Below are 12,839 nucleotides of genomic sequence, written 5' to 3'. Positions count from 1 at the left end.
TGAGATAAAGTTTTACATGTTAAGCTAGATAAAAAGGATCAATGGAAAAACACACACAATGAAACAGATGATGTATGATTAGTTTTTTAGATAATAGACAGAAAATATTAAACAATAGACCTAATTACGACGTTGACTTCGAACATGATTACATTGTTATGACTTTTATTTTTAATACTTGCAATTGGATACAGTTAACCAATAATAAGAGTATTTTAAGTTGACACAAATGGTCCGACTTTCTGCTCACACTAGCTGGGACTTGAGTTCTAGTATGAAATTCTGCAATTGGTAGGTTATACGTAAATTCCACCGTAAATCCTCAATGAGGTCTGTGTTTCTTTCTAACCTTGCATGAAATATGTTCCCCTAATCTAATTAGGAACTAAAAAGATGGTGCAATTGACCTTCAAGATCAGGAGAGCCATCCACTGAACTATGCTCTATGGCTATTAATATCTTTCATGAACAACATTACCTCAAATTCAAAGATCAAGATTCCTGCAATGATTCAGTGAATCAGAATCGTTGAATGAAATCAAACAGCTAGTTTCGACTATAGTAAAACAGATTTAAAACGCCATTCAGTGTATAAGCCGTCAAATCTCCATCCAACGACTTTGATTCACTAACTGTGGTATCTGTGTGCAAGCAAGAAATTCGGATTCCAAATTCACCAAAGTCGAACATTATTTTCTCATTTTGTATATACTTTAGCTTATGTAAATTCCAAATCTGACAGACTAACACTATGATGAGTAATTTCCATTACCAAACTTGCCAGCTGAGATGTATCAATAAGGCTTTGGTTCATTGATTCACTTATCATTTGATGTTTCAGTACATAGAACATTTCGGAAGGATAATCAGAACTGGAAGGCATGTGAGAATTGTGAATGAACTCTTTTAGGATCAGTAAAATAATGATCACTTGAAAAATGAGGTGAAAAAATATTAAGAATGCTCTTTATATGAAAAATTAGTCCATAAATTTTGCTTTCAAGGAAGGGCCAATTTGACACTGGAATAAAAATTCACCAGATGGAACAAACCTTCTCAGTGCATGAGAAAGTAATAATTTTCCCACATCAAATTCTCTCTTCAAACAGCTCCAAGTAACTTTTAACAATTTCTTCCTGTGAAAAGTCTGTGTAGTATCCCTTATCAACAGAAATACCTTCTTCCTTTGCAAGTTGTTCAACTTCTTGTTGCACTCTTTCACCACCAACATTCTTTGGATCCAACAAGTTACAAGCTACTTCAATGATACCTTCTCCGTGTGTCAGTGCCATAGCCTGTACCGAAGCAAGTCCACCGCCTCTTCCACTAATCCGTTTTGCAATTCTGCGTACGGCGCTAATATCAGAAGATAACAGAGGGACATTGTAGTTATCAACCCATCTGGTTGCTCCAATGACCACAACACCTTTTGTTGGAATCACTTGAGATGGACCACTATACGGTTTCAAGGGCAAAGTGTCTGACCTTTGCATGCCAATCCACTGGTTTTCGCTAGAATTTGGTTTGAAATAACCAAATGCTCTTCTGACTGAATCAAGTTTCATCCCCTCTTCATGTGCTGCTCCGTATAAGAAAGTAGGAACTGCAGGGAATTTTGATGATCATTGATGTGGAATTGAACTAATAATTTAGAAATATGATCAACATATGCTAATATAGAGTTTCATAAATAATCATTTTTATAGTGTATAAAAAAATGGTAATCATGAAATTAATCATGTGTTCTATATCGAAGAATAAAATCATGTGCAAACATGGAAATATCCAACAAAATGTAACCTTAGAATTAAGAAGAATTTAACATGAAGGCATAATTCAAATCCAACAATCAAGAGATAGTGATTTTGGACCTGAAATGCAAAATTAACTAATGCGAGATCAACAACTATGACATTATTCCTTTGTTAATAGTGGTGAAGGTTCCTATAAGGCTGGTGATTGATGACTTTATTCATCTTAGGAAATTTGTTTTTAAGGTGAATTGTTTTGGTTATAGATCAACTGCAACCCAACAAAAGGCCTAAGATTTTGAAGAAAGAGTTCACTTCTGAAGTCTCATCAGCAGCATACTTCTAATAGATTAAAGACAATGTCCAGAAGCATGCACAATGCAAATGATAAGTTATTACATAACACACACTTCAATATATTTCTTATCATAGAAAAGAAAATACTTGACACAAAGTTGCCACTACCAAAAAAGAATATGCAAGAATGACCATATCAAATTTCACTGGTTTGTGCTTAAAGCATGTGCACTTTTGCATCAAGATGTCTTTCTGCTGGTCCTTTCAAAGTCTAACAAAAACTAACTCAAAACTTATTCACACACAAATATGGAAGTGGTAATTGATAGAAAGTCGGTGAACTTATGAATACACAATAAGCACAGACTGATAAATTTTATGTTTTAAGGGAATCCTCTTGAAATGGCCAGAACTTTTGTTTACCATGTCTACAGAAGTATCCAACTTTATTCGCAAGAAATAACATTCCCCTTTAGCATATATTAGAAAAACTAATAATCATTCACTAACATGTAAATATATAAGCACATACATCTAATTATGTTACCAACTTGCATCTATAAGAATACATTCTAAGAAAGGTTTGGACTTTCTCGAGTAGAATTCATTTTGCTTTTAGAATTGATTCTAACTCAAAGCTACAATTTCGAGCTTTTGCCATGCAATTGATTTTTAGCCTCAAATTTATTGTTCATCTCACTTTTAGTTAGAATCCATTTTACAGAATCAATTCATTCAAAATCAATTTTTGTCGCAACAGAACCAAACACATAAGAAATAATACTATGATACGACAAAATGATGAAATATAATTAGACGTCTACATCATCAATACAAAGTTATTAAACTCATAACCCTTAAAATCATGCTATGCAACTACTAACCTTCCAAACTAGAACCCATGTCACTAGCTAAACACCTTGCAGTCCTAGCAGCTTGATCCAATGAAGCATCAACCAAGGGATGAAAACATATATGATCAACAACACCAAGTCTAGGATGAGTTCCACTATGAACCTCAAAATCAACATTATCAAATGCAGCTTTTACCATAGCCAACACAGCATTTGTCAAATCACATGATGACTTTCCACTAGACACTGAATCCAATTCAGAGACAAGAGTGTAACCAACTCTATTGTAAGCCACATCTTCAAACTTGTTAATTATTGGTGCTAATGGAAAAAACTTAGCAGCTTTTTCAATTGATTCCAATGCACTCTTGTTTCTGCTTTCTGATATATATACTTTGCAGCAACCTAGAATTGTCTTCAACATTCTTTTTTTTGCTTTTCACTTTGTAATTATACAATGAAACTATTCAACGTTGTGGAATTAGACAATTGTACCATAAAACATCTTTCTCAATTCATTTTACACCACAGATACATCAACAAACAAAACCTTATCAACCTAGGTGGTCCACAATAGAGCATGTTTTACAACCATTGGATCAAGTGGGTCAATGAATCTTATAGTAAAATCATACACACCATGTATGAAATCATATTAATCATAGATGATAGTGCAAAGTTTAAAATCTTTATAGTAAGAAAACCAAAGGAAAAAGTAACAGATTGAAAATAAAATACTAATACGATATTACCTGATTCAGTTATGTTGGGAGAAGAAACAAAGAACCTCGACTTTCACGAATCATAAACCAAACCAAAGAAATATTTGTTGATTTCTGCTAGTTACACACTCTTCATTTCTGGTTACACCCCTCTTATACAAATTAAAAATTCTAATTCCCAAATTATCCCTAAGATTGTCTTCAACATTTTTTTTTTTCTTTTCAAATGTAAAAAAAAAACTCACTTAATTATTTTGTGTTTTACATATTTGAACTCGGTTCAAGTATACCTACGTAGACTCGGTTTAAGTATGTTTACATAAACTTAGTTTACGTGCCATTTGTAAATTTAGTTCAAATACATTTGTATTTAGGTAAATTCATTTCAAGTGCTTATACACAAACTCATTCAAGTACACTTTTGCAAACTCAATTTATTTACTCTTACAATTTTAAAAAAGGGTTAATAGTCTTTTACCCCCTGTAATATAAGTTATTTCCAGTTTTCCCCCCTGTAAAATAGTTTTTTTGAATTTCATCCTTGTAATTTGAAGATTTTTTGGTTTTGGACCTTCATGGAAAATTTTACCCCCTGTAATTTGAGCAAATTTAGATTTATCCCATGTAATTTGAGAAAATTTCGGTTTAACCCCAATGTTAATTTGAGCAAATTTCGGTTTACCCCTGCCATATCTTCAATTTTGTACAGTCAAAATTCATGAAGGTCCAAAACCAAAAATCTTCAAATTACAAGGACGAAATCCAAAAAATATATTTTACAGGGGGTAAAACCGGAAATGACCTATATTACAGGGGGTAAAACACTATTAACCCTTTAAAAAACTTTCAACATGATCAAATTCACATGTAAATTGGAACATATATGTCAATTCTGGACTATGTAGACTAAATACAGGTTAAAATAAATAATTAGTTTCTATAGTAGTATACTAAAAAGAACATATTGTTAAAAATTTACTAAAATAAAGATTAGTAGCTATGGAATTATCAGTTAAAATAAAATAAAAATTAAATTTGTCAATAAGTGAAAGTTATTACCTAGTATATGTTGAAACTCAAATTTTAAAACATATTGTTAGCATCTATCAAAAAATAAATAAATAAGTGTTTCTCTTAGCAATAAAACAAGTGTTAGCAACACAACTATATATTTTGTATCATTAATTACAAAACTAATTTTGATAAATTACACGTAACAAACTTATGTAGTTTTTTTTGTAAGGGAAAATTATGTAGTTGTCATGATTGCAACTATATGAGATTGATAAAGCATATAGCAAGTTTGAGTTTCTTTTTTATTTGGATATCATCTGTACGCAACGGTAGAGACTAATCTTTTGAGCTGGGTTAGTCGAAATAGATGACAAAATTCTTCATCAAGAGATTTAACATTAATTATTGCGTTCCGAGAGCTGGATTCGAACTCAAAACCTCTAGCTAAGCTGAAAGAGATTCATTATCATCTCATTCTGAGTTTGATAAAGCATAAACTAAGTTTGAGTTTTTTTTTTTATATATATGGATATCCTCACTAATCCCTCGAGTTGGGTTAGACCGAAATGAATGACAAAATTCTTCCTCAAAAGATTTAACATTGTTACATTCCGAGAGTTTGATTCGAACTCAAAACCTCTAGTTAAGCCAGAAGAGATTCATTATCATCTCTCATTTAGGTGTTCCTGGTAGAAGGTTTAAGTTTGATATATAGCACAAACTCCTTTTTAAAATGAAAATCTAGAAGTAAAATATAGTCTAGACGCAAGATACGCAAAGATTAGACCAATGCTTGTACTATACACAAGAAATCACTCCACCAAATATGACACTCCAGTTATATAACCAAAACTACGACACAAGCAGAACCTATATATATCATTCAAAGAAAAAAGCAGAACCTATATATAACCAAATAATTAAACAATCAGTGTCAAATGCATTCCAACTAATAAGGCATGCATATATTTAATAAATATTTCTCAAAAATATGGAGAAATAAGAATTAAAATAAGTGAACTAATCCTACATGTTATAGGTTTGATCTAAGGACCATGTATACAGTAGAAAACTTGCAAAATAAGCAACATATGTCAATCTATATTTCTGTTTGTCTAAACTTCTACTTCTAGTTTATATGAAGATATTGTCATATATGTCAGTTTTCCTGATCTATATCTACATAGAGACCTATGAAGTAATCCCTAGTAATAAATCCTGCAGTTGATATTTCCTTTGCCAACCCTCAAATTGAACCAGACTGCACTTTACACTGCTTTCTTGAAGCTGTCAACATACATAGTGATAAAATCAACCATAAATAAATTAAAAGGATTTTATGTCTAATAGTAATAAGCATTACAAGCAATGAATACAGACAATAATGACTAGTATACCTCAACGACAGATATGTTATGTAAAAGATCATAAAACTCTTCTAAGAGTTGCTTCTCTTGTGTAACAACTTTTGCCAATTCTGATAGTATTGCAGCAGTTTGGTCAACCTGTTGACAGATAAATTTTTCCACATGAATGCAGCCCTCATAGATAGCAAAAGAGAAATGATATCTCGACACAAAATTTGACAACAATTTGGATTGTTAACATAGTTCAAATATACGGTTAACCACGATTTGCATGTTTTCAAATATACATATTATCCATTGATTATCCAAATTGTGTTCAGATATACATGATATCCGTTAACCACAATTTGTGTTCAAACATTAATGACATTTAAAAATTTAGAATCGTGGTCAATTATGTTCGGTGGATGTTTATGGAGTTGTGAAACCTTTTTATATTCAATTAAACATCCTCTGAGTGTACTTAACCATTTATTTGAATTGCATTAACTATCCAAATTATTGTCAAATTTATGAGCCAAAATTACACAACCCATAATAAATGACTAGCACAATCTGTAACCAAACTTACTGCAGGTGAAAAAGAAGTTAACATTGACTTAATGGAAGCTGCGACATCAGAGGCCTGACGAATAGCAATGGATGTAAATTGTATGTTCACCTATAAGTTAAGCATAAACAGAATTCTGTCAATGCACCATCCCTATCATGATCACTTAGATTATGTAGAAACATATAAAAAATTTCAATGGACATGTCTATAGAAAATAGACATTTTAATATTTGAAATTGTAATGGTCGGTCAATTCAATCCCTGAAATCGACAAATATCACTTAGACTCTTTACTCGACATGCCGATGTACCTTAGCACCTTCCAAAAGAGGAACTCTGCAGACAGCTGAATGCAAACACTCTTTGGTGGCAGTAATTGTTGATACATGTTGCCTTTCCATGCTTCCCCAAGCTTCTAATAACTTTAACTATCAAAAACAACAATACATCAGTCAAGAATATTGAATTAATTACAAAAAAAATTTTGGTAGATATTAATCAAAATTAGGTTTACTTCTTACTTGGTAATATAATATAAAAGCTTTTTTCATTTCAAGCTTTTCTCTTGCAAACTGTATCTTCTTTTTCATAACAGTATTTCTGGACTTGGTGAGACCATCCCAGACACATATCAAATTGCTCTAAAAACATTCATAAACCAAGATAATGTTAATTCAATTTCTCATTAGCTATAAAGAAAGGAGACATAATGCATTTAGAATTAGCTTATTTACCACTTATCTTGTCTTATAGCATAAACTTTGTTTTAACAAGGTTATAAAAATAGTTAATGACATGACATCTTAGTAACCTAGTTTCAGTTTATTTCAACAAGTGTTCCGGACAACTTATGCAAACAACTTACAGAAATGCTTATTCGATAAAAGTTCATTAAATATGTGAGACAAACAAGTGTACCTCGGTGTGGCGAGAAATGTTTGCATTCACAATTTGTGCTCTAGCGTTTGCATATCGCCACTGAATCAAACGGTTATCAAGCAAACGAAGCTTATGAACGTCTTCATTGTTTCCAAAACCATTCGACGGTGAATTAAGGCCAACAGATTTTTTACTCTTGAAGAAATCAAAACCAAAATTGAGTAGTTTTTCAACTCGTTTTGCCTTCGTGGGGCTCGAAAACTCTGACCTCCCTGGTGACAAAGCCCATTGTGATGTCGAACTCTTGTACCCCGTAATCGAATTAGTCCTCTTCATCATCGGTTTCAAAGAATCACCGTTCAAATTCCCAATGTTAGAATCAGAAGCTCCTCTTCTAGCCCTTCTCAATGTTGCATCATTCATCAACCTTGTAGGAAAATCCACCGCTGGTTTTCTTGCTGGAGAAGCCAAAGCTTCATCGTTGGATTCGGTATCAACCGAGCTAGTTATGCTTGAATTTCTTTTGAATAGTTTAGCATTTTCATCTAAAGAAAACCTTCCCGGAACAATGCCTGAACCATTATTAGAATTAAGCTTCTTCAATGAAGAAGAAGATCCAAGTTTTCCTGTGAATCTTCCAGAACCACCAATTGCTCTTGTTTGATCATTTTCAAACGTTCTAATCTCTCTGTGACTCTTTTGTGAAAGAGGGAAACTAGTTTTGTTGTGTTTGTGTTTGTTTTTCTCATTTTGTTCTATAATTCTATCTTCACTTATGTGATCAGCAAGTGTACCGGAGTTATTTTTCGCGGAAGAAGGCCAAAGCTGACGGCGCAGAACAGATTCTTCAGCTGTTATTTTGTGTCTTCGATCGTCTTCCAAGCTCCGAATTGATGACTTACGTATGACGGAGGAAGGGGAAGGAAATTCAGTGGATTCTATGGAGATGGAAGGCGAGGGAAGAAACCTTCTTTGTTGACGAGGGTTCACCGGAGAAGTGTTTCGCGCCTTCATCGGAGACAAAGAAAAATTGCCGCTGCCGTTGTTATTAGGGTTTTATATTGAGTCTAACTCGTCTTTACAGGTTTTAAGGTTTGAGCGTGTCACTTGGTTTTTATCAATATATTTGTTGGTGTTGTTGCTATGTTGGCAACGGTTAAGAGTTGAAATGGTAAAATGTGTATAAATAAGAATAAATAATAATTTCGCCGGCCCTTATGGTTTATTTATTTACGTGGGATAGTGAAAGTTGAATTAGATTGAGGAATGTGTACAGTACAAATGGAAGAACTAGGCTTCTTCTGTTGGAGGGGTGAAAAAAGCTTGAAATTTCTGTTTAGTTTTAATGTCTATCTGCCATTTGTTTGAAATTTCTTAAGAGTTGTAATGGCCTTTTAGTTAGTTTATTTAGCATTAAGTAACCCAATTGGTACTTGAAGTATATTTATTTTTTATAACCCTACTTCACATTATTGATATTTTAAAAGAAAATATTTCTTTTTTTCAAAAAGAAAAAAATCAAACTCAAACACACATACTATAAGAATGATATCAAGTTGATAGTATTGAGGTGTGTAAACATTTGATAACACATTTGTGTTAACCCTCCGGTTCTCGTTCTCGGAACAATTCGTTCTTTGTGAAGCTTATTAACCATTTAAAGTCAATTGTTTGGTTGATAATAAATTTAGTTTGGGAAACAAACTCGATTAATCTTTTACAATTTTAGAAATATTTTATAATAATTTTTTGGAGGAAAATTATTTTATAATATTGATAATATAAAGAACTAGGTTGACAAAATACATTTTCAATTACTACTAAATTGAATACTATGTTCACTAACTTTATTTTGGTATGTGTGTATCCTATTTTTTTTAAAACCGACTCGTGTACGGTTGCACTCTTGGTAATATGAGAGCTTGTTGGTAATATCCCATGGATTTTTACTACTGAATGAAGGTTTGGTTGGAAGATATTTTTTGAGTTAAAATAAATGAATAATTTTGCAGGGGGTAATCCTATTGTCGAGCTTAATAGCTTACCTATATGTATGGTGGATGGGTCAAAACTTAGTTTAAAAGTTAAAAACGACCTTGAGCAAGCAACCTTTGGCTTAAGCTAAATATATATGCATACAAGCAAATATTTTCTCTCTTTGACAACGTATAATTTGTAAGCCAGTCATAAAGTAGTTTTCATTGATGTTAATCCTTCGTTGCTAAGCATACAAGTTTCTACTCAAACGAAAATTTGTTTCTTAGTTTTAAACATTTGTTTCTTAGTTTTAAACATATAGAAGTCTTTGCAAAGCAACCATATAAAGATGTACAAATGTGACTATGGCTAGTGGTTACCATTTGATTATCAAATATAATTATGACTTTTTATTAGAGATGTTATTCAACTTACTTACTAAACATTATTCGCCACCATTTTTACAATATTAGCCAACTCTAATCATACATGCTCTATCTTATCCTGACCACCAAAACGGTCCTAAAATCTTAGTAGGAAGGTGGTAGTATCTAACTAACATGTGCCATTGGGAAAGTGCATCTGGTCTTGCAATGAATAGTAGTGGTACTAGTAGACAATAAAAAGCTTGCTATAATCACTAAGAAGAAACTATGCACTAATATTGTCTAATAGTGAAATTAATGCTATAGCGACCAAACATGTTTGACGATTTTTAAAATGTACAAGCATTTCTAACTCCAAAATTAATACCTCAATTGGCTTTTGCTTCTAAGGATCACTAAGCCTCTCAGCTCCACAAGTCAATAACGGTTTCACTGTTGAAATAGAGAGAATAGGACTGGTAATGTTTCTGAATCCAAATTTTCCACTAATTAGGTTTGAACATTGAAGTTCAAATTAAAGCTTGATTCAAAATCAATGGAAGTTGCACCGTTGCATCAAGGGATAAGACTAGATGCCTTAGTTTCCACAATGTTGGATCCACATTTTTAAAGGAGATAAGAATAATTTGGTGGCTGACATGGAAGAGTGAGGAGTGCAATGTTCGAACTCCACCTTCAACAAAAACTAACAATACTAACATTTATTGTTTTAAGAAAACAGTGATATATGTAATTACATTCTTTTTTTCTCCGTTCAACCAAATCAAACACATTCATCCCAAATATACATCTACATGCATCAAGATGAAACGGCACTCTTATAAAAAGGAGGAGAATAGTTCAAATATTTATAGAATAATAACTATAAAATGTACTACCTCCGTCCCTAATAATAAGACTCTTTTGAGAATTTTTTTTGTCCCTTTTTATAAGACTCATTTTCTATTACCAACTACATTAATTATTTCTTTACATACATGTCCCTATTTATTATACATATTTTTCTTCAATCAGCAATAAATAGAATGTTGAAAACATAAGCCAACCCTCTTTCTTAAAGGATAAAATTGTAAAAACAATAGTAATTACAAACATATTTAATACAAATATCCACTATCTTAAATTCCGTTATTTTTTTAAAAGGACTTTATAATTAGGGACGGAGGTAGTAAGTAAGAAAATTGAGATAAACAAGGTGTCTCACATAAGAGTCTATATTTTGATTTTCAAATAACATAATTATATAGAACGGGCACATATCCTATCCTGTGAAAAAATCACGGGAGGCTATACTGTGAAAATCCAAACAATTAATTGTTTTCTTTTTTAATATAACTAATTGGTGCAAAAAAAATTTGTGTGATGTTGATTTCACTAGACACACTTTACCAGTGGCGGATCTTGAACTTTTTTTCTGGGGGTGCCAATTATTTTTAAAATATATATAAATCTGTTTTAAGATATTAACAAAATTATGAATTAGCCTAGTGGTTTATTTTCCTGGAACTACCATAGAGAACGGTGGTTCAAATCCCATTGGGACCTCTTTGTTTTAGTAAAGTATTAATAATACAATGGAAAATATAAAAAAAGAAGCTAACGAGGATCAAACCCACGCCCTTGGGGGGTTCAAAACTCGTCAATTCCCACCCCTAGTCCAAGTCATTTGATGTTGAATATGGAATCTTGATTCTTTTGTTCTGGTAGCGTTATTGTCTGAATAGGTAATACCGTTGAAAAGTTTTTTTTTTTCATTCTTTTAATTATGTAAAATAGTTTTGTCTTATTTTCTCCCTATAGTCGGTTTCTATCTTGCTTTTTTTAAAAAAAAAAAAAAAACAAGATGCAAACTCACTAGTGGGAGAGATTCTCTTTACACTGGAGAGAATCCTCTCCCATATAGAACACATCTGATTCCCTTACAGTTAGAGATTCTCCGCTTTCAAACGTCCGAACATTGGTGACTGATTAAGATCAGTATTTTCAATTAAAAAATTAAAACACGTTAGGAGGAGAAAACAAAAAACTATGGTAGATGTTGGTTGCTCATTTCATCTTTGAGTTTTCTGCCGATTTAAAATAATTTTGTCTTGTTTTCTCCCTCGTGGGTTTACATCTTGCTTTTTTTTTCTCAAAAAAAAAAAGGGCAAGATACAAACCCACTAAAGGGAGAAAACAAGACAAAACTATTTTACATAATTAAAAGAATGAAAGAAAGAAAAAAACTTTTCAACGGTATTACCTATTCAGACAATAACGCTACCAGAACAAAAGAATCAAGATTCCATATTCAACATCAAATGACTTGGACTAGGGGTGGGAATAGACCAGGCTGCTCATCATGGGCCTATGGCTCGGCTTACAAAAAGTCCGGCTCGGCCTAGCCCATTTAATAAATGGGTCAAGCTTGAGCTTTTTAAAAAGCCTATTAATTTAATTATGTAGGGCTTAGGCTTATAAAAAAACTTATCAAGCCTATCAGATCGGCCCGTATATGAGTATATTACATTTTTCCATATTTATTATTTATATTTATAATATCAAAAAGAATTACTGATCCTTCAAATTCTCAAACCACAATTACTATTATTTCAGTTTTTTTATTTATTTTATATTTGGGATACAACACAACTCTTGGTATTTCCCTCATACATAAGATGAACTTCATCTACCGAGGCAAGAGTAGCTCACACCAATTACCAACCACCAAAAATTAAAAGATAACACACGATACTCACAGGAAAAAAATTGATGAACAAACTTTGTTTGAAATTTGTAACACAAACTAGACTTTTAGACAGACTAATAGACCAGACCATGCTTTTAAAAAGGTCAGGTCAGGCTTAAAATAAAACCTTTGACCGGTAAAAGACCAAGGTTTAGGCTTTATTTTTTTCAACTAGGCCTAACCTATTTAAGCAAAGCCTGGCTCGGCCCAGCTCATTCCCACCCTAACTTGGACCTCATAGAAAGCACTTACACATGCAATCACTATTATTGGTTTCATCATCATTTCATTAATAAGAATCCCAAAACTTT

At 32.4% G+C, this 12,839-nt stretch overlaps 2 protein-coding genes across 2 annotated transcripts; both read right to left on the bottom strand.

The window, feature by feature from the left end:
- Positions 1-736: 736 nt before the first annotated feature.
- Positions 737-3,755, bottom strand: LOC25487604 (formimidoyltransferase-cyclodeaminase). Its single transcript, XM_039830768.1, has 2 exons — positions 2,933-3,755; positions 737-1,603 (listed from the first exon to the last, which is right to left on the bottom strand). Exons 1-2 carry the CDS (start codon positions 3,324-3,326, stop codon positions 1,089-1,091), a joined length of 909 nt encoding a protein of 302 aa, XP_039686702.1. The 5' UTR covers positions 3,327-3,755; the 3' UTR covers positions 737-1,088.
- Positions 3,756-5,558: 1,803 nt separating this feature from the next.
- LOC25487602 (QWRF motif-containing protein 3) lies at positions 5,559-8,631 on the bottom strand. The gene is made up of 6 exons (XM_013609579.3): positions 7,477-8,631; positions 7,080-7,199; positions 6,870-6,986; positions 6,577-6,666; positions 6,036-6,143; positions 5,559-5,925 (listed from the first exon to the last, which is right to left on the bottom strand). Exons 1-6 carry the CDS (start codon positions 8,449-8,451, stop codon positions 5,830-5,832), a joined length of 1,506 nt encoding a protein of 501 aa, XP_013465033.1. The 5' UTR covers positions 8,452-8,631; the 3' UTR covers positions 5,559-5,829.
- Positions 8,632-12,839: the final 4,208 nt, after the last annotated feature.

This window comes from Medicago truncatula, chromosome 2 (assembly GCF_003473485.1).
Source record: "Medicago truncatula cultivar Jemalong A17 chromosome 2, MtrunA17r5.0-ANR, whole genome shotgun sequence".
In the NCBI taxonomy this organism is placed as follows: domain Eukaryota; kingdom Viridiplantae; phylum Streptophyta; class Magnoliopsida; order Fabales; family Fabaceae; genus Medicago; species Medicago truncatula.
Note: the sequence above shows the minus strand (reverse complement) of the source record. Positions and strands in the feature narration are given on the sequence as shown.